This window comes from Rhamphochromis sp. 'chilingali' (genome assembly GCF_963969265.1).
Source record: "Rhamphochromis sp. 'chilingali' genome assembly, chromosome: 13".
In the NCBI taxonomy this organism is placed as follows: Eukaryota; Metazoa; Chordata; class Actinopteri; order Cichliformes; family Cichlidae; genus Rhamphochromis; species Rhamphochromis sp. 'chilingali'.
In genome coordinates, this window is record NC_137940.1 from 34,512,636 (window position 1) to 34,535,037 (window position 22,402).

Here is a 22,402-nt window from a genome sequence, read left to right on the forward strand (position 1 = left end):
TTTCTTTGAACACCGAGTACAGTAATGTGATGCAAGAAAGAAGAAATGGTCTAATTTTACCATGTGGTTATGGAATCAATCGTAAACCAGACCAAAACCTGAGTCAGTAGAGTTGAGACACACCTGAATGTCCATTAGAAATGACTCATAGGTACAGTAGTGTGCAGGAAGACGTAGTACTTCAAAACCGGTGGAAGACTTTGGAAGATTGCTGTTGACCACTTCCACAGTCATTTCTCGGCAAGACTTCCCATCCTGTCCAAAACTTGATGAGGGCTTTTTGTTGTGCACAAGATGCTGCAACAGAAGATTGTTTTAAACTATAATGACATCCTATATTCATTATTTTGAATCTTTTATGGAGAAATACCATAAAAGATGACCACTTACATACAGGGCACCAGACATTTTTGCCCCACTCAAATTGCTGTTGTAGCTTTTATAGATATTTTTATGTTAACAAAGCTAAAAGTAGTCTACATACAATTCTAGTGCAACTGATAATGCCACCACTCTTATGTATTGCATGGAGCAAATAACAAAACAAAATTATACTATAGCGTAGAGCTGGGCGATATAACGATATGTATTGCGAAATAACTTTTTCTCAATAGAAAAATTAAACTATTGCGATAGACCTCACCGCTCTTGTCCTTTTATAAAAAAATGGCAAAATACCTATCGCAGCAGACTTACCATTTTCAATGAAGGACCGAAGGTAACCTGCCACTCTGCATTTATCCTCGAGAGCATTCCTCTTCTTCCTCATCTTCATCTTCTGTGGCAGGCCACAGTCATTTTATAGCTTTACTTATCTTGTAGTCTTAAGAGCATCAGCAACATTAGGTGTATTTTTATTAAATGTAACCCAGCTGTTCAACTAACCCACGCATACAAAACAGTATATTGGTGTTTTGTGTCAACAATTAATGTTCATCCTTCATAAATTAACCAAATAGCTTTACTATTCAGATGTTAAAAGATGTGACCTGACCTTACCTCACAACAGGGAGCAGTCTCTGATTCCCTTGGTAAGAAAGGAGGAATGATGTCTGATCTTTCTGTCAGAAGCGGCCATACCATGGTTTCCTTAAGCCCTTTCCTCAGCTGCTTGACTTGACGACTTGTTTGTGTTATGACCTACAACGGTGAGACCAAACCAAAACTGAAGTTGGAGTCTGTAAAGTGACACACACTTTAAATGTTAAATATTTAAAGAACATCCACTATACTAGTAAAAGCATTTTCAAATTATACCCACTTACAAAATCACTACGTTGAACTAAAATTGCTTTCTTTTCTTTCACATAGATTACTTGTCTTCCATATTAGCACAGAAGATAAGCCACTTTAAAACAGTCATGAATAACTATTACCTACAACAATGTAAATAGTAATACAGACATTAACCCAGAAGACAATTATTTTCTCTTACCTAATTTATAGAATTCTTTGCTATGATAAAAAACAGTATTAAAAAAAATCTGTGACTAAACTGATTAAAAAGCTCATTTTTGCCAGACAGACAGACTAACCAAGCAATAATAACATATCGTTACTTACCCTGAACAGCGTTTCGTGGAGTGGAGCTAGCTGTGATAGCGTTAGCATTTGCTAACGTTAACACTGTGCGGTTGTGATGAGAACTTGGACCAGGGACCACTTCATCTCCAGTACACTGCTGCAATACGCAGACTGAGGTGAAGACGTTCAATCTATTTATTCACATAGTTATTTATTTCATCTTGACCTATTTATTTATTTAATTTTGAACACTTTGGAGTTCCATAGCACAAAGCTCTTGGTTTAGTAATCTAACTTTGGTGTGGCATGGCAGGCCATGAGCAATTTTACTAATTATTTAGTCACACGAGATTGAAATACGACAGAAACAGGGGACACGACACAAATGGTTGCCAACTAGTTGCATTCTTGTTATATTCCTGTAGAAAAGCAAGGTTGTTTAGTGCCTATGTCATTTTTCAGTTAAATCACTGCCCTGCAGCAACAACTTCAGTATCTATAGAAGAATTTCTGTTTTAAACCTATGAGGTACCGGCTGGACAGAAGGTTGTTAAATTGACAATGATTCAAACCTCTGGCCTACATGAAATCAACAATTCAGACAACCACTCTTGACAACTGGCAAAATAGTGCTACCTTTTGCAAAATACAGTGAAATATTCCAAGGCTTCTCCCTTCTTCTTTACAATTGTTACACTTTGGAAAGCTATTCAGTGTGCTGCATGGTTAATAACCCTGCTGTAGAGGGTTGCAAGCACCTAAAGCCTGTGCCAGCTGCCGTTGGGCAAGAGGCAATGTAACCCCTAGACAAAGTGCCAGTCCCTCCCAGAGCTACTGTAACACAAGGACACAGCCTAACCTGTAGGCTCACGCTCACATTTACGGCCAATTCAGAATTACCAGTTAACCTACCTACTATGCACCTCTGTACTGCAGGAAGAAGCCAGAGTACCCTGAAAAAACACAAGAAGAACATAGAAAGTCCACACAAAAAGGCCCAGTTAACCATCAGGCTTAAACCCAGAACCTTGTTGCTGTGACAGTGCATCACCATGGCACCCCGTCAAACTAGTCAATAGGATTAAATTTAAAAAAACAAATAAATAAATTATCAACCGCCTAAAGATATCTCCTGTACCCTCTGGCATCTCTGTTTGTGCGGTTGAGAGCAAGTGTGTGTGTTTATTGCACGCTTGGATGGAGAAAATGCCTCTTTACATGAGAAATGCACACATGACCGACTCCAGAAGTAACAAACAAGCATAAAAAACAATTCCAAAAACAAGACTACATAATCTCAAATGTCTGTGCTTCTCATGCCAGAAAAATTCAAAGGCAGCAGTAGTTTCATAGCATGCTTGATAGTTACCCAGCGGTGAAGACGTGATTGACGTGGCTGCAGGATCTGAGCCTCCCTGAAATCGAGCCAAGCCTTCCGTGGCTGCCCTGCTCTGGTGAAGGGGGAGGAGGGGGGGAGGCCTGGGTGTGGAGGAAGGACAGAAGCAGCAGCAGCAGCAGCAGCAGCAGCAGCAGCAATCTCCTCACACGGGTGAAACCTACAATACATGAGACAGGGTCAGAAACTGCTCCCCAGTGGACAGAAGGAGATTTGATAAGAAGCTGAAAAAAGACACATCATTTAACAGATGTCTTTTGGAGTTTAATCCTTTATTGACATTGGGCCAAATGCCAAAGATCCCGTCCCTCCCTCAGTCTAACCAGTCCCACCCCCCTCTCTTTTTTTTTTTTAAACAAGCCCAATGACATTCAGACCTGGGAGCAAAGCAGAAACAGCAGGGGTTTTAAAACATGTCAACACTGAACATAAAGCAAAGGTTGCACCCAACCGTTGAGCGAGATAGACAGAGCAAGGTGGTCGGATTGTAAGTCAGTAAACCTCTATGACTCCAGCGTGGTTGTTCGGTTGTTTATTATCGGCAGAGAGCACACTCGGGTCTGGAATATAGGACTACTGAGACACTGGGTGCTGGCCACTGGCAAGAAACAGGGAGCAAGGCGTTGCACACGGAATGCCAATAAGTATCCCCTCTCTTCCAAGAGATTTCATTTTCGACTCTGCCACAAAACTACCCTGCAAAGGAACTCTATCATGGCCTCAGGTTAGATAGGAGTGTTAACATTAACTGTAGTATTTTCTCTAATTCTGAGCCTCATATAGTGACTAGCAATAAACACCACATTAGTTTGCTTTACCCGTTTGACTGAGTACAGAGAGACATAGAAGCAGCTTCACCAAAAAAGAAAAAGAAAAAAAATAACAGGAACACATTTTGAGAAATTTTGTCAGCAAACAGGTTGCCTTAGAGGTGTGTCACATTTCCAATAAATCTAGCGAGGGTTCAGTGCAGAGGTTGGCAGAAGAAAGAGCGCACTCCCTAACAGTTCAAAACAGATATGAAAGTTTAATTCCAAGCTGGAAGCAAGCAGCAGGCAGAAAGGGAATGAGCTGAACTATTTTCAAAGAAGTAAGTGGCATTCATAATTCACATTATAGTTTTATATGAGGAAGCAGAATATTCCTTTAGACTGTTTCTGTGCTTGTAGTACATCTACAGCATTGATGGCTGCACTGTAGCCACTATGTGTTTGTGTAGGAAGGCGTGTTTGTTTATATTCGCTTGAGTGACAGAATATTTCATTGGTTTAATAGACTCAATATGCTAAATTTCTGCGCAGCATCCTGGAGGGTGTCAAAATGAAAGCTACATGAAATAAGTGCACCAACAACTGCTAGAGACAATGTGAGAGACAGTTTTCATTTTCCAATAAGACAGCCATAATCCAGCACAATGGCTACATCAGACTCTGAATCTCAATAAATTAACTATCTTTGTTTGCTAATAAAGAAATGCAATAACGTGGGGATATTAATACGATTAAACAGTGTCACGGATATCCATGTAGTTACAGCAGGACCAGCTAGACAGAATAAACACAGCGTGGAATAAATAAAATGTTCGATACATGCATCCATGTGTGCACAAATAAACCCTGACAATACAGCATTTAAAACTATACCGAGCTATTACCGCAGTATTCCTCTCCTCAACTGTGAAACTGTTAAATGTTAATGAAATGTAAAGACAACAGCAAAAAGAGAGAAAGGTTAATCAGATCTGAAAATGTCAAATATCTCGAACTACAGAGATATAAGATACACACAGACATCCACATATTATGCAGCTAAATCTACAAGGACATCTGCTTTTGCCACTGAGAAAAAGCCTGGATAACAACACCTGTGCCACTTTTAACTGAATAAAAAACGAAGCCATGAAACCATAACAGCATAAATGGCAAAAACAGACCCCTCACAACAAATAATCACTTTATGAATTAGAACATTAAACCATAAGAAATCACTGAGCCTTCTTAATACTGGAGATGGAAAACAGTGCTAATACTGCACATGATAGATTTTGTAAGCAGCATAAGTAAAAGTAAGTTTTATTTTGCTTCATCCTTCCTATATAAAAATACAAAAACAAAACCAAACAATGAAAATAGAGAAACTCCATATAAAGAAATGCAGGGTTTCAAGCTCAGTGGGTTGCCTGATTTAGTTGACCCTCTGCCAGACCTATGCCTTGAGGCAATTTTCACATGTTTTTGTGTATAATTTTTATTTATTTATTTTTACCATTGAGTGGTAAACACTGGCACATCACAGCAAGGAAAACAATCAGTCGGCTGGAGCTGGTAGAGTTTATCTGTTTTCTCCGGGTGCTTCAGTCCCACCCCCACAATCCAAAGGCATCCATATTAGTATCTTTTGTTTTTTCGTTAACCTTTCTGCTGCTCCCTTTATCACAAACAGACGCCACAGAAGGTAGCGCTGCATATTTGATTTGGCAGATGCCATTCTAGGGATCTTTTGCTGGTAAGGCAAATGTGTAAACCACCACACAATGGAGCCTGTGTTTCTTAGGTTAACTGGTGATTTTAAATTGCACATAGATATGAGTGTGGATGGTTGTCTCCCTCTCTGTATGCCCTACAATAGACAAGCGATGCATCCAGGATGAATGCCACCCTCCCAACAGCCTTAGTGGACACATAGATAAGGAACTTTTATCTAAAAACTTAATTTACCTAATGCACCTCATTAGACATCTTATTCTTGTTATTGGTAAATACGCTTGAAAAGCTAAACATAAAAAAAGCAAATGTCATGACTTAATACAATTACACCTCTTTAGCTGATAGCTTTTAGGGTAGGCTTGGTCATTCACCACAAGGTTTACCATGGTTCTGTGAGCTAATGCTGGTATGGCCTACAGCACTTTCTCTTCATGCTGGACATGGAAAATAAATTCCCTGATGCCATTCTCGCTTCTCACAGTGAGAGAGTAACCATAGTAGGCATTGTGCTGTGCAGAAGTGCCACTTTGACCCAGTGTTCTTTAAAATAAAAATATAAATAAGCATTTATATATTCTTTTAAACTGAGCTAACCTTTGTTGCTAAGCAAATACAGCCACCATGCTGTTACAAAAGCACTCTGGAAGGTCGACACTATCAGCTACCCGTCACCGCAGTGTTGGAAAATTAGCAAAAGAAAATACTGTCATTGCCTTTTGTTTCAACGTTCACCATGTTTGAATCACTATGTTTGATCATGTCCAGGTCAACCAATAATACATTTCCTGTTCATCCATGTGTTACTTTAAATTACCATCTGATTTTTCAACCAGCCACTTAATTTAACACAGCTGGTGACCAAATAATAGGGTATTTTTCTTATTATGGAATGGAAACAGTATCAACTATATATAATCTGTAAAATATTTAATAGGACTCGGACAAGAACTAGGGCAGCAGATCATAACCCAGATCACAGCCTTTAGAGATCTTTTTTTTAATCTATTGCTGTAACTAGACAGCTATTTACGATTGTGGATAAAAACCCCATGTGGCTGACTAACCCTTTCATTCATAAAATGCGTGTCCTACAAACCCAATAAGAAGGCTGCTGGAAAGATATCGTGTACAAATTTAGACAGCAAAAGATATTTGCAGTATATGTATGTATTTATTCATGTATTTTTTGATAGACTTTTTCATCACCATGACCTGTATGTAATTACTAGCTTTCTCTCAACAGCACTTTGGTGCCAGCAGCTGCATACTTTAAAAATATATTTTTTTAATTTTTCCAGTCAATTGAGTCAATTTTCAAAGGGAACCTCTGCATATCTCTTTATTTCTTGCATATGCATGTGCTAATCTTTTTAGCAGGTTTGGACATTAACTTTATTTATTTTTAAAAAGAGTCAAGAGTGGTATGTAAATAAGATCATTCGATGCATAAACAACAGAGAAATTTATGTGGAGCGACCTGAGAAACAGTCCTGAAGCACCTGCCATTTTCATAGTAGAACAGTCCTGAGTCCTTTTTGAGCTATTGAGAGCAAACGCTTGGCTCGGGGCAGAAAGACTGTACACAGCTTTTTCAGCCCACAGCAAAGTCCAGTATCCAATCATGAAAATACGGCAGCTTTTTCACTTGGCAGAGGTGGGTAATTTGGTTTAGCAATAAAAACAAAATGTGAAAAAGTGCAATGGAAACAGACATTGAAAATTAATGTGGACATACATGAAGCATATGATTTATCTGTCACTCACACTCCCACTTCACTGGAAAAACACTGGCAGACAAAAACATCAGATCTGTGCAGCATACTGAGAAAACTGCAGACTTCCCAAAACTGTTAGACTTCTTCTTTAGCGCCCCAGTTCTTAACATTTGCAGAAACATGTGTGGAATCATGATTGCATTTGAATTTGACTTTTTCAAACTTATTTAAAAACAAAAAATGTGATAAAAACCTCAAAATCAACAATGACACTTAAAACAGTAGAACAGACCGATATAAAAGCATTCATAGATTTAGCAGCTACTTTGTTACAGGTACACTTTGTTAGTATCAAGTTGGACCCACTTTTGTCTTCAAACTGGAAAACACTCTGGTCCATATTGATAATGATAACATCCCACATATGCTACACATCCATGATGTGAATCTCCCATTTTGACACATCCAAATGTACTCTGTTGGATTGAAATCTGGTGCCTGTGGAGGCCATGTGAGTAGTGGACGTACTGTCATGTTAAAGAAACAAGATTATTTGAACTTGAATCGGCACTATATAAATAAAATTGAATTAAATCGACATGGTTAGAAACAATATTCATGTATTTGACAAGTGTAGTGCTCCTTTCTGTAACTTTACTTGTGTTTTATTTCTATTTTGAGAGAGCTATGTCGCAAAAATGCCCAGAAGACCACATGCCTACTACAACTAACTCTTCAATTTCTCCTCAGATTCCAATAGTTGGGCTCCCAGTGGACAAATAAACATTGATTTATTTTATCAATTACTTCATTGTTGGCGAGACATGTTCTGCTATTGGAAATCCAGAAAATTCAGTGGCTCAGAGATGTTCTGTCTTTTTTAAAAAACGGAAAAGATTACACATACAGTTAAAAGTAGCATGAAGAGGTTCTTTGCAAAATGGCAACCTGCCCTATCTTATAATTCCATAAAGCATCTTATCTTTGGTGGGTAGAACACTTAGTTCTCTTATAGAACCATAGAGGGGCTTAAAGTTACACTGTTAAGCTTTATAATAATGTTAGCCATCATTGTGTTTGTTTGCTAAGATAAACCGTCTGGCATTAACGACCACGCCACATTCAAGGTCTCTTTAAATCACCTTTTCTTCCCCATTCTGATGCTCAGTTTGAACTTCAAGTTTTCATGACCATGTCTACTTGCTGCCACGTGATTGGTTGATGAGAATTCCATGTTAATGAGCAGCTGAATAGGTACACCTAACAAACTGTCCTGTATGTCTGTGAAGGTTCTCAGTCATCCAGGTCGTTGTAGTCAAAGGAGCTTGCAAAGAAAAGCGTCTGGACTTCTTTAAGTTGCTTGAAGACGTTTCACCTCTCATCCGAGAAGCTTCTTCAGTTCTAAGGTCAAATGGTGGGGAGTCCCAGATTTAAACCTAGTGGGAGTTTCCCCCACAGAGGGACAAAAGGACCTCCTGATGATCCTCTAATCGCCTGAGCCAAGGTGTGAAACTGGGTGTGGGTCCCAATCAGCCAGGGTTTCGGGTGAGCTCTTTGTGAAACCTGGCCCCACCTTTCGCATGCCAGCTCCTTTGAAAACTGTCCTGTAAGCAGTGTTGGTCAAGTTACTTGAAAAAAGTAATCAGTAACTAATTACCGATTACTCCCCCAAAAAAGTAATCCTGTTACTTTACTGATTACTTATTTTCAAAAGTAATTAATTACTTAGTTACTTAGTTACTTTTTAAGAACACGATTTACAACCTGAATAGGTGATAAAGCGATAGATCTTTCAGCCCAATTCTACTTTTTCTGCATAATCCATCATACAAAATGTAATCAAATGGAAAAGTCTCTTTTTAAATCTTGTTTTATCAGTTTTAACCTTTTAACTTTATGCATCAAGCAAAAATTTAATTATATGCAACATTCTCTGACTGGAAGAAATTTGTTTAACATTTAAACCTATTTTCTGCACATTCCAGCACATAAAATATATATATATTTTTTGTGTTTACACTCAGTCTTTCAAATAGATGCAAGTAAAACACAGCAGAAAATAAATAACATCAAAGGACTAGCAGTCCTGTTGCTCTATTTTCACCTGTAAAGCAGGAGTGGCGTAGGCGGAGGTTTGCCCTGGTGCAGGTGTGCCGCGGCGGTCAGTGGAAGAATCCGCGAGTTTCTCTGTGAGTTTCCCATTACGTCATTGCGCACTCAGTGCTTGCTTGGAAGTTTAGGGTTTTTTTCGCTGTAAAAAGAAGTTTTCTTCCCACGCACAACGGACACTAATGTTTTTGTCACTTTTTATGGAATCAAACTCAAAGTAAGGTCAGTACTTCCACGCTTTAAACGCTGCACGCTCATACTCTCTCCCACAATCGATATATGATCCACTGTTGCTCTGCACACAGCTGTTGTCACGAACGTTGCACTTGCTAACGTCACTGTCATGACACATTCTCGCAAAAAAATCACAGTTTTAGTAACGCAGTAACACAGCGTTCCTACGGGAAAGTAGCGGTAATCTAATTACCGTTTTTGCAACAGTAATCCCTTACTTTACTCGTTACCTGAAAAAAGTAATCAGATTACTGCCCATCTCTGCCTGTAAGTGTATGTTTCCTGTACTCCAGATATTTTTTGCGTCATGAAAGTGGTCGAGCCAAATCTTGTGTCAATGACGGATACGTACTGACAGCGAGCTAGATAAACAGACAGCCAGACAGAGTGATGGTTAGACCTTAAGTGCAGCTCTGTCACTCATTCACAGAAGTACAGCGCTGACACTAACACGATGTGTTACTGAATACTAACATTCCCTTTCTGTTTCTTCTTCACTTCCCCTGTGGCCACCCCACTGACCTTCAGCGTTTAGCCGCCTCAAACAACAACATTTCAAAGGGGATTCAGTGCGTTCAGGCCTTCGAGTTGTCAAAGCGTCTCACTCTTCAAGGTGGGTAAGGGGCACTCACTGCCTTGGGCCATTTTCACACATGCTCCTGCCAGCTTGCCCTTACCAATATAGGGGCATGAGTGTTTAGTAGTGTAGCTTCAGTGGCTGCTTGTCAATATAAATAGGACAGTGAAGTGGAATTCAACCTTAGAATTTGACACAGTTTACGATCTACAGTTTTATTCACCCATTCATCATGCTAGTTGGACAACGAGGGATTTTTGATTGGAAATAATTGTGCACCCTTCAAATGTTGCATTCATGTTTGAGAGAGATGAACGTAAATGTTGAGATGTCCACATGGATGGAACTAATTATATCAAACTTAATTAAAATCTGTTTTTTTGGTCACCAGCAATAACACAGTGCCTTTCAACAAGGAGAATGGGATGTTTATACATGTAAACACGGTACAGCATAATACAGGGGGGGGAGAAAGAAAGAAGAAAGATAAAACCTTTCTTTTATGAAGTATTGGGCCGGTGGACAAAAATACAGGAATATTGAACTACAAAATGTAGAATCAGAGGAAAAACTGAATGACAGATGAATAAGCCGGATATCCTTTATGCTGAGACAGAGAGTAAGACAGATAAACACTGAAAACACTCAACAAGACATCCCAAGAGCACAGCAGGAGTTTTAGTCCAATATTTCCCATCAAGTGGGTGGAATGAGATATGAAAAGCTGGGAGGACTGACTGTCATTCACACTCATTTACAAGCATGTCAGTATTCCCATAGCATGTCCCTGCAGTCAGAATTTGGAGGGAAAAAAGATATCCTTACCAATATATAGATCAAAAGGGTCACTTTCACACACACCATAGTGCAGAATTTCTCTAAACACTGATCAGAGGAGCTATATGCAAGTATGCAAATGTCTGACTCAGTCAAATCAGATATTAAACAGTCTTCACCCTTCCAATTCCCAGCAACAAAGTCTGTGTGAGCATGGTGAATGTAATTTTCTGCTGAATTCAAAGCGAGCCAGTGCATGTTATGAGTTCTTACACCTGCAAACCTACAAGTGGAGTATTTCTAGCAGTGAGAACCTGTCTGAGGAGCACAATCTTACGTTGGGTACTGCATGTGAGGAAGGGTAACTGGGACAATGTCCTCACCAGATTCTCCTGAAATTGCCTGAAGTTCATGTGTGAAAATGGTAACGTAATCTCTGCATACTTACTAGTCTAGAGCTATGTTGTATTACAGTTACACTGCACACAGACCAGCCAAAAACAATAAAAACGGAGCCACTTAGCTGACCTCCAAGTCTACTGTATTGTAATGACTGTAGCTTCACTATAATGTATAGTTAAGATAACATTATTGCCAACTAACTTTTTTTCTGCTGAGCTAAACTTAATAGTGCCAGCAGTGCAAGTTTGTCTTCTGGATCATGGCTTGAAACCATTATCGTTTTTCCAAAGCTTTTTTTTTCCAGTTTAAGTGAACTACATTTATTGAACTGCAGTTAACTGTATTCATCCCTAGCAGGGCAGTTAAATAGTTTCTTTTAGAGTATTGAGAACTGCTGTGCAATCCTCTCCTTCAACTTGATAAAAAGAGTAAATAAAGCAAAGTAAAAAAAACCAAAACTACAACAACTGCAACGAACTTATAAGCAATAAGAATAGAAAGATGCACTAAAATAGCCATCAAAGCAGTCTTGTGGTCTTTTTTCTTGATCTGGCCCTTTTTGTTTCAGTCAAGGAAAGTTTTATGGCTCTTCTAAGTAATTCCATTAAAAAAAAAGATGTTTCCAACTTGCTGGCACCATAAAGAAGGTCCATAAAGATTATTTTTTTATTTCTGTGCTGGCCAGTCAAGGTTTTCAGCACCAGTTCAATACCTGAACCATCCAGAATCAGTGTCGGGCCAATGCTTTTGAATTTGAAGGGGAACAAATCCTTCCATCTGTGGCTGCAGTTATAGCAGAATCTTACTGCCCATAGGTCTGGAAATAGATGTTCAACATTCACTCAGTGTGTGCATGTGTAATCAGATACTTGTGGCTATACAATCAAGTGGCTGCACATGACATTTCCTGCAGTCCCATTTTAGTTTAGTTGCGAGTAAAATTGTGAGCATAGTAAACACCTGTGTCTGCAGTGTGCTTAAGTAGAGCTCCCAGAATTGTGCTCTTTTGTTTCCATGTGGCACCGAAGTGTGAAAATTACTTCTCCAGCTTCAACTTCAATCAATTTCTGTAGTTGCCAAGTTGTCAGTCTTGCCAGGCAACAGAAATGCAGAACAATAAGAGAAAGCAAAACCCCACTGCATGTGGCTGGATCCGCCTACGCAATCAGCCTTTCACAACACAACCACAACACCTGAAATTTTCACATTTCAAACAGACATGATGTAGCACTTTATTGACATGTACGGGATTTCTTTAAAGAGATCACCTCTGCCCGTTCTTACTCGTCTTTAACAGAGCTTTAAAAGTGGAATACAGGTGGAATAAATACAGTATCTGCCCACCCCAGAGCAACAGCTTGGTGCCCAGTAGAGGAAGCACAAACACAAAGAGAGGCCATCTATGAGTGTGTCCTCTCCATTTCTGTGCCCTTGCTACCACCTCACTCTCACTTTGCTCACACTCCATTATTCATGCTCAAGAATGACCAAGACTTGGCTAAAGGTAAAGGCAAGAAAGTCTCAGAGTTTCTTAATTCTGCTGGAGCCGCATACTTTAGTGTAAGTGCTGCAGGGGCTTGTCCCCGAGGTACATAAGCTGATGAATAATGGCAGTATGGTGCACACACTTCAGCATGGCTGGCTGCGGCATGAATCAGAATCATAACCCTTAGAGTGTCGGGTTGTGCTTAACACACTGAGCCGCTGGATCCCCAGCAGAAAGTTTATTCCAGCTTTGATACAGTTACTCAAGCATACCGTGATTGCAGCGCTGCAGTCAGTCATCTTAAAATGCAAAACTATGTTCTATGTAGTGCCAGAAAAATATTTCTATGGAATGCAAAACTGCACAAGACAACATATGCGGAAACTGTAAGCATCATAGACTGTATATAAACAACAGACATGACCATTTGAAGTCCTTACCATCTTGGGTTTTTGAAACCAGACCCTACAATTTCGTCGAATTTCCCAGAGGAACCCACCCGAGGGATTAATAAAGTTCTATCTTATCTTACAAATGAGAAACCAGGAGACGCTGCATGATCACACAGCACCAAAATCAACCATAATGTAGCCACACCCTTAAAGGTCATCAGTCAAGTGAGCTGTAGAGTCGTGCCATGCTTACCTTGAGAAAGACTGCACGTTTATAGCACTTCCACAATGGCTTTACCTTTCAGCCTCAGAGGCAATGGCCATCTTTTATATAAAGACAACAGTGACGACAAAGAGGCAGCAGGACTGAATGTGTGTTTCCAACCATCTGCAGCTCCAGTAAGCTGGCGGTCCTGCTGTGCTTCAATAGGTTTTCCTTGGTAATAAGTTCTCGTTTTAATCTGTTTCTCATTTAACAATAAAAAAAAAGTCTGTTCGTAACAGCATAGCTTTTTAATATGGCAAACAGGCACACTGCTGTGTTTGATTAGTGTTATTTTAAAAATGCAATTATCATAAACTTAGTATCTGAAAATTAATATGTGATGAAGAGCTAATTCAGTAAAAAAATATGAGAAAACCGCAGAATTATACCTCAATTTTGGGGCAAAGATCTATTAAGCAAAGATTTAAGTATTGCAACAACACCAATCATGGATAAATTATTCTGTGTTATGAACTAGCATGTAGCATCTAGAGGTTGGTTGTGCAGTACAGCTTGTAGTAATATTTCACATGTGCAGTTATTACTTCAGTTGTCGCCTCTTTTCAGCAAGCCTTTGGGAATATGTTGACCGGGCCCTGGCTCCACTGCAAAACTACACTTTGAATGATTTCAGTTTCCGAATGGGAGGGCATTATACAGTACCCATGTATCCAGTCAGATGTGAAATTTGTGCCCCTGAGTTTCTAGTGAATGGGGCTCTCTTGAGGGCTAAGTGTTGAGATTACTTGCACGCCATCTTCTCTGGTAATGAACCCTGTCGCGGTACCAAGATGTAGCTGAAGGGGCACAGCGGCCATAACAAGCTCCCTCATGGTGACTGCCCATCTTAAATAACTTTTTTTTCCTGCACTTGGGAGACACAACCACAAAACTTTACAGCTACTTATGAATAATTATGATGATACCTTATGTTGTAGCACTCGTCTTCATTGAAATGGCCAACAAATATGACCATTACATCTGTTTTCATCTGCATTAACAGTGCCCTGTATAAACAGAGACAGAATAGCAATTTTACTGAGCAACCATGCAAGCTTGACACATACATCCAGTGAACCCCACTCATGAACTCTGCTTGTAACTCTCTCTTGGACCAAAAAAAGTGTGGTTTAAAAGACAATTCTTCAAGCGATTTCCACATGAAGAATGTTTATTATTCTCTATAACTTGTGAATTTGCCCTATTTAGAATTCCTCTCTTATTGCAAGCTTCTGGAAACTGTTCCCCTCGGGCACTGTTCTGGTATCAGCTCATACACGCATTCACCCTCCATCCCTCCATTAACCAACCATTCATCGCATCCATAACCTTCCTCCACATTTATTGGGATAAAAAAGGTTTTAAGGTGAGTTCTAACATTGTATCACACAAATCCTGGCACAGTCGAGCCTCTTACATCGGCATTATTCACTACTGCACAGTAAAAGCCATTAGATATAATTGCATTTTTTATGAAGAGCCCATAGAAGCTTCCATTGTTTAATCAATGAGAGGGCTTTCATTTTCAGGGGATGTCCCTGGCTTCATGAGAGGTTATCTTACAGTCCTGGAAGGGTCATCCAGGTCTATTACCCTGCAGGTTAGCATCATGCCACATCCAGATAATCACTCCTTTCTCTGCAAGTTGTTATCTGGTTTTACAATCATCCAACATGCTGTAATAGGCTTTCTGTTGACTCTGGTAGATTGTTATCGTGTTCTCACCGATTGATTACAACATGGTATCTTTAGGCCATATTGACCATCATGGATGGGGTTAATATTGAATTTTAGGTGCACGTGGACTAAGAAAAATTAACAATTTCCATAGAATAAAAACCATCCACAGCAACCTTGCCATAATCCCAAGACAAGCACAACATTACTTCACCATTGCTATTATCTTCCACCCATGTCCCAAGCTGCAGGAAACAGGGACACCACAGGGAACACATCTGCTAAGTTGACCCATTTAAAAACCCCAAAACAAAACATATAAAAAATATATTGTAGCTCCTTCCAGAAACCTTTAATAGTGACTCTCTTCCTTATGCATAAAGCTAAAACACTATTGTGCAATGCTTCATGCTTTCATCTTAGAACAATCATAATTGCACAAATGAATATTACTTAAATTATGTTATAATATGTTGCTTATTGTGATTGAACCCACAGGGAGTTATCACCCCACTCTGCAGTTTCTGTCAACTCAGCCAAGTATCCGCGAGAATTACATCCATATTAGGTGATTTTTCACCTCATGACTTACGTCCATTTTCAAGGTTGAGTGCTATCACTGAAGGGTTGGTGACCTTAATTTAGCAAGGCCAAAGGTAAGGGTGTTAACTTCAAGGTTGTGAAAAGGTATTAACCACCCCTGACACAGAACGCCGGACTTTCATTCACAAGAGAGGCATTAACCTAACATGAAAGACAGACAATTAAAATTTGTGTTTTTATTAAACACAACCCTGTCCTACATCTCTTCCAGTTTCTGCACATTTAACCAGATGACTGATGGTTCCTATTTATTTTGGCTTTTGACTAAAATCAGTTGTTTTTGCCTTTGGCTTTATTCCATACACACTAACTACCTTTTGCAGCCTGGTAGTAAGTTTTATTCTATTTATTCCCATAATGTCAGCGTTATCAGTGAGGAATAGGCTGCATATGGGTAATCTTCCAATGGAGAATTGGTGAAATAGAATAGAATAGATTAATCCTTTAATTGTCCTGCAAGGGGAAATTTGGGTGTAACAGCAGCAAGAAAGACACATATACAAACAAACAGTACACAAGACACAGAACAGAAACATACACAATTTGTACATATTTACATCAAGGACAATAGTTACCAAAAACGTTATTAAATTAAATAAAATTAAAAGAAGTTAAGAGGCAATGAATATCTTTTCGTGTCACATCTCCTTTTTTCCAATATTTTCCAAGAAAGATGCTGGGAATCTGCTTAGTGATACCTCTGTTTTCGTCTAAATTTGGCTGTTCTTCTGAAAGAATTAAATCTACCTTCTTCAGCCTACTCAGGATAATCCAAAGAATTACTCTGCATCACAGATAAAGCTGATTAATCTGCAATTCTGGCAAAGTCTTAAATTTCTTTTTCTTTAGGACAATGATAGTTAACTATAGTTTTCGATTCGTAGAACATTGTGTAGTTTTCTATAACTTGCCAGATGCACAAGGAATTTTTTTCTCAGTTTTTTTTTAAAGTTCTGCTGCAATGTTGTCAACATCAGGTGATTTACTTAAGTTTATCCTCCATACCACATCCTCCACTTCAGTATAGTTTTGATATGTGTCAGGATCAAGTCTTATCAAAAGGTTCTTGACATTACTACTGCCGATCACTGCCATCTTCTAAAATAGCAGAGAGAAACTTTTTAGATATTGTAACTACAGTTGGCTGGAAAGAAGAAAGCAACTGGACTTCTTTAAGTTTGTGGAGAAATCCAAGAGATCAGATCTAAAAACAAATCAGATGAGCTCAATAGGTCACGTCACTATCACTTATGGTAATGAACCACAGATTTTTTCACACCTTGGCTCATGTGATGACTCACATGATCAGCAGCGCGCCCAAAGGGACGACTTCAACAAGGAGTTAAATACCTGATTTACAGTAGGTACTTATTTAGGTTGATTTAGAACAGGGGTCCCCAATCCCAGTCCACGAGGGCCGGTGTCCCTGCAGGTTTTAGATGTCTCCTTGATCCATCACAGCTGATTTCAATGGATAAATGACCTCCTCAACATGTCTTGAAGTTCTCCAGAGGCCTGGTAATGAACTAATCATGTGATTCAGGTGTGTTGACCCAGGGTGAGATCTAAAACCTGCAGGGACACCGGCCCTCGTGGACTGGGATTGGGGACCCCTGATTTAGAACTTAAAGAAGACCAGTTGCCCTCTTTTTCTAGTTATCTATGAGTTATCTAGACTTCCATGACCTGGATGACTGAGGACCTACACAAACATGCTTGGTTATCTGGTACTCAGATGACCAAGCATGACACAAAGGGAACTCTTTAATATAGCACAGGTTTAGGGTGTTTATACTGGAAGCGTAAAGGAACAGAGAACCCAATCAATTAATCCCAACATCCAACAAGTCAGGATAATCATTTACAAGTAAATAGCATAAATGTGTTTTATATTTTAATAAATGGACGCCTGATAACTGTGGCGCATTGCATCTGTCTGATTCTAATGGTCACAATGAAATGAAGACAAATGAATTTTAATTTTTGTAGAAGTGCTATGATCATTATTTCTAGGTTTGTATGAGGGGATATGATAGGCCCATTCTGCTGTAATTGTGATTGTGTGAATATGAAGACGACCAAAGGATTGATCACCTGCTAAATTTACAGGAGCTGCCTGGCCATGGAGACCAATGCCGTTAGGCTCTGAGCACAGAGTTTTTCTGTTGATTTTAATGCCAGAGGAGGTTTGGAGCTGTGCGGTTATTGAGTCAGCAGAGACTTTTACACAAAATGTGCCTCAACGCTCAGTGACCTGCTCTGTAACTTCAGGGTTGTTGTGGTTCCTCATCGATTCCACTTTGCAATCATCACAAACTGGCTTTCTGCAACAGCGGCATTCTGTCACAATACCGCACTCGAATTCAGCGAGTTTGTTAAAATGACCCATTGTTTCACAAATGTTTGCAAAGGAAGTCTGTTTGGCTCCAGTTCATACTACAGTTGTCATTTGCATACTGTGCATCACACAGACATGGTTAAGATAAAATATTAAACATTATTGATATTGTCACTAAGATCTTAGGTATATATGGATAGTTTATGATGAACCCAAAAGGCAAAAAAAATAAATAAACAAACACAATCAGATCTTTTTAATTTAATATATTACTTTAAGTGCTAAGTGTTACAACCTTAAACAGTAGCTCAAAAATGCAAATATTCACCACTTGATATGTGTAAAATAGAAATCAAGTGCAAATGCCAAACTATCTGCACTGTTCTTATTTTTCACACTTGATTTTAGCACCACTCCACAGTAGCCACATCACCCACATATGCAGGAGAAATATGTCAGTAAACCACTTATTATTAATGTTAATTATCCTTGCAAGTGAAATTAAGCTCCCTTTCTGTGTCTTCTGTTCATGTTTGCTGTGCAAGAGCAAGCAATCTTAATTTATACTCGTGGTCACAATATAATAACAAGAAGAGCTTGATTTATGCAGGCCAGAGAAAGCCTCCGCAACCCCAGAGAGAGAAAACAAGCAAGTGTGAAGTGCTTGTCCAGATTCCAGGAATTAGTTGTCGAATATCAGTCATCTTCCTCCTCCACAGTTTGCAATAAAATGAGTGAAAATGATCTAAGAGGAGTGGTGTTATACTATGTGTCAGATTAATGCAGACCAGAGAGAGCCTCCTCCTCATCAGTGAAGGGCAGAGAGGGGGATGCAAAATAAACTGATCTAATTGTTAGCAAAACTGTTGAACTAAAACAGCCTCAAAACAAGCACAGAGGAATACTTTGCAGTCATTTTTCTAACTTTCATCTTACCGAGATTTAGCCCAGACAAGTAGGAGGCCCTTTTACAACTTGATTTGGTGAGTAAATAACTCCCGCTGACACACACGCACATACAGAGACACGCACCACTTATTATGCCCTTCAAGTCTTTTTCTTTTAGAAATGGGATGCTAAAATTAAAAACCAGGATAATTTTTGTCATTGTAGCCCCTTCTTTCATACATCAGTATGGTCCCTCTGAACATTGTTGAATATCCCTCATAGTCTAAGAAGAGGGCAAAGTAATAAAAATGTTAATATGTTAAATTGACTCCTTTTTACTATCACAGTTGCCTCTGAGGAAGGCGTTTAACAACAAGCAGCAGGTACTTAACAGATCAGGTTACATACATATTACACTTTTCTGGATCCTTTTCAATATTTTATTTTTAGCTTATAGCTAATTTTTATAACTATTTTTTTTTTTAAATCAGATAAAGACAAAGCAGTGAAGACAATTTTAAGAAGGGGATGTTCACTACCTACCAATCTTTCAGGAAAAAGTAACCGGTATTATATTTTAGTTTCATTCTTTAATAAGTTGCGGTCCTTTTCACATAACTTTTTTGGGATACAAAACCAAAACGTTGCATGTATGCCATGAATATTATTGCAGTCACCAAGAGAAATCCATCCATCCATCCAAAAATTCAACACTCAGCACACCTGTTTAACTGCACAAGTAGACACAGATGTTCAAGATGCCCTGCTGAAGTTCAAACCAAGCATCAAATTGTGGAAGAAAGGTGATTTAAATGGTTTTGTGGTATATTTGTTACATGTTTTCCACATATCTATCTCTAAGTTTTGTACAGAATTAACTAAAGAGGTGAAAATATCCATTGAGCTGCAGCTTTCTAGGTGAAAACGCTGTGTTGATGCCAGAGATCAGAGGAGAATGGCCAGTACACTTCAGGCTACCAGGAAGGCAACAGTAACTTAAATAGCCACTCATTAAAACCAAAGTATGCAATAAAGCATCTGTGAGTGTACAAAACATCCAGCATTGAAGCAGACGAGTTACAGCAGCAGAAGAGCACACCAGGCAACACTCCTGTCAACTAAGAGCAGAAAATTTAGTCTCCAATTCACACGAGCTCACAAAAATTTTACAATAGCAGGCAAAAACTCTTTTCTGGTCTGATGAGTTTCAATTTCTGCTGCAGAATTTGGATGGATGGGTCAGAATTTGGCATAAACTACACAAAAACATGTATCTATCCTGCACCGTATCAATGCTTCAGGCGTGATGGGTGGGGACATTTTCTTGGCATGCACAGGGCTTCTTAGTACCAAGTGAGCATCATTTTAACACCACACCCTACCTGCGTATTGCTGCTGCTGACCATGTCCATAACAAACCTCGTCACAAAGCTCACTCATCTCAAACTCTTTTCTTGAACATGACTATGAGTTCACTGTGGCCTCCACAGTCACCAGATTCAATTCAATAATGCAACATTTACAGCAGCTTGTTGAAACTATGCCACAAGGAATTAAGGCAATTCTAAAAATTAAAGTTGGTCCAATGCAGTACTAGCAAGGTGTCAAATCAAATCAAATCAAATCACTTTTATTGTCACATCACATGTGCAGGCACACTGGCACAGCACATGCGAGTGAAATTCTTGTGTGCGAGCCCCACAAGCAACAGAGATGTGCAAACACAACAACACAAACGAGCAAAATACAAGAATGGCCAACCTGAAACTAATAAATATATGTACAATATATAATAGTGTATGTATTTCTGGATGTGTATACTAAATATTTTCCTACGTGTGTGTGTGTGTGTGTGTGTGTGTGTGTGTGTGTGTGTGTGTGTGTGTGTGTGTGTATACACATTTTTACAAATTAAATAGTAAATAGTAAAAAAAAAAAATAATAATAATAATAATAAAATATATAGAATATACAGAGTTGAATATGTGCAAAACAAGTGGCATTTATATACAGTGTGGAGTGCATAATGTTGAAGTTCCAGTAGTGAAGCTGAGGTGTCTATGACGTGTTCAGCAGTCTGATGGCCTGATGGAAGAAGCTGTCTCTCAGTCTGCTGGTACGGGACCGGATGCTGCAGAACCTCCTTCCTGATGGAAGCAGTCTGAACAGTTTATGGCTGGGGTGACTGGAGTCCTTGATGATCCTCCCCGCTTTCCTCAGGCAGCGCTTCCTGTAGATGTCTTGGAGGGAGGGAAGCTCACCTCCAATTATCCGTTCAGAGCACCGCACTACTGTACCTAATGATGTGCCCAGTGAGTGTACAAAGTACACTGTACAGTCAACACACAGAGATTATAAAATTGGGGCAATCTTAAAATGTAAATTTTTGGACAGCTACACACACATACACACTTTTCTTTTAAAAAAAAAAAAATCACACAGATTTCCTGCTATGTGGGTTCCACAATCCATCTCTTGTGTTTACTTTCTAATGTTTAAATCCAACCATGGCTGTCATGCTGAATTTGAAAAGAGCTGCTCCTTATCAGGATGCTGCACTCCCTTTCCACCACCTCCTGCCTGAACCTGTCACGAGGACAAACAGATCTCAGCTAACCTTGTCCTTGTGCTAACTGTGCTAGTTGCCACTAAAGCACTGATGTTACGAGACTTCCTGGGGGCTGACTTCCACAAATCACAAGGTTGTTGTCTCCTGACGTCCATCATATGTTTACCAACGCTTCCCATTCCTTGCTTAGGTCCTTGAAATGCCAGAGTTCAGTGGCAAACCGTGGCAGCGTTAAGCTTAATGTGGCTGAGTTATGTTGACAGAAACATGGCTCCCTCTGTTACCTCTAAACCCTCCAGCATCCCCGACACCTCCCTACAAAACAAGGTGACATTTCAAGATGAATGATATTTAGGAGCTTTATTTTGAGAAATGAAATTAGCCAAGGTTAATGAAAGAAAAGCAAGTCCAATCAGGGCATTGATTTTCAGGCAGAAAGCAACTATGCAGAGATCAATTTGGAGTAATAAAAAAAAAGGCCATAAACAAGGGAGCCCACAACACAGAGCAGTGTATCTGCCTTCATGCACTGTAACAATACTACATTACTGAGCTTTTATTTTTACTTAAAAAAAATGCATCAGTCAGAATAAAGAATGCCGCTTAACCAGAATCTTTGCAGCAAAAAAAAAAAAAAAACCCTAACCTTTCTTGCAAGCATTTTATTAAGTTCATATCTTCTATGACAGTTCAGCATTTTACTTGAACCCTCAAGTCATCACGCCTGCTGCAGAAAAACACAATTCATCTGTCACCTGGTAAGCAACAAGCTCAACCACTGGAAAATTGCTACCTGTCCTTGTCAGTCTTTATGTCCTCTGTACACTGCTTTTACACCTGTGTAATGAGATGTAAGAAGCGCAACATCAACCAAGTATTCAAAACTCTATGGATGGATATAACAGATGACTGACAAATATAGTTAAGTTAAAAATCAGGGGACAGCTTAGCTTCACATAATAAG

General features: G+C 39.2%; 2 protein-coding genes across 3 annotated transcripts in view; both read right to left on the reverse strand.

Moving 5' to 3' along the window:
• drp2 (dystrophin related protein 2) overlaps nucleotides 1-3,047 on the reverse strand; it is a 129,477-nt gene extending 126,430 nt beyond the window's left edge. Inside the window, exon 1 of the mRNA XM_080901124.1 lies at nucleotides 2,894-3,047. The gene's annotated coding sequence lies outside the window, so the exon portion shown is untranslated. The remainder of the gene's footprint in view (nucleotides 1-2,893) is intronic.
• Nucleotides 142-1,709, reverse strand: LOC308409083 (uncharacterized protein). Of its 2 annotated transcripts, none has more exons than XR_013973935.1 (4): nucleotides 1,564-1,709; nucleotides 1,000-1,178; nucleotides 697-778; nucleotides 142-297 (listed from the first exon to the last, which is right to left on the reverse strand). XR_013973935.1 is itself a non-coding variant. In XM_080901615.1 (4 exons), the coding sequence occupies exons 1-4, from the start codon at nucleotides 1,609-1,611 to the stop codon at nucleotides 182-184; spliced, it is 387 nt and encodes a 128-aa protein (XP_080757741.1). In that variant the 5' UTR covers nucleotides 1,612-1,709; the 3' UTR covers nucleotides 142-181. The 2 variants fall into 2 exon arrangements, 1 of the variants encoding a protein (XP_080757741.1); XM_080901615.1 differs by having other exon boundaries at nucleotides 1,000-1,140.
• Nucleotides 3,048-22,402: the final 19,355 nt, after the last annotated feature.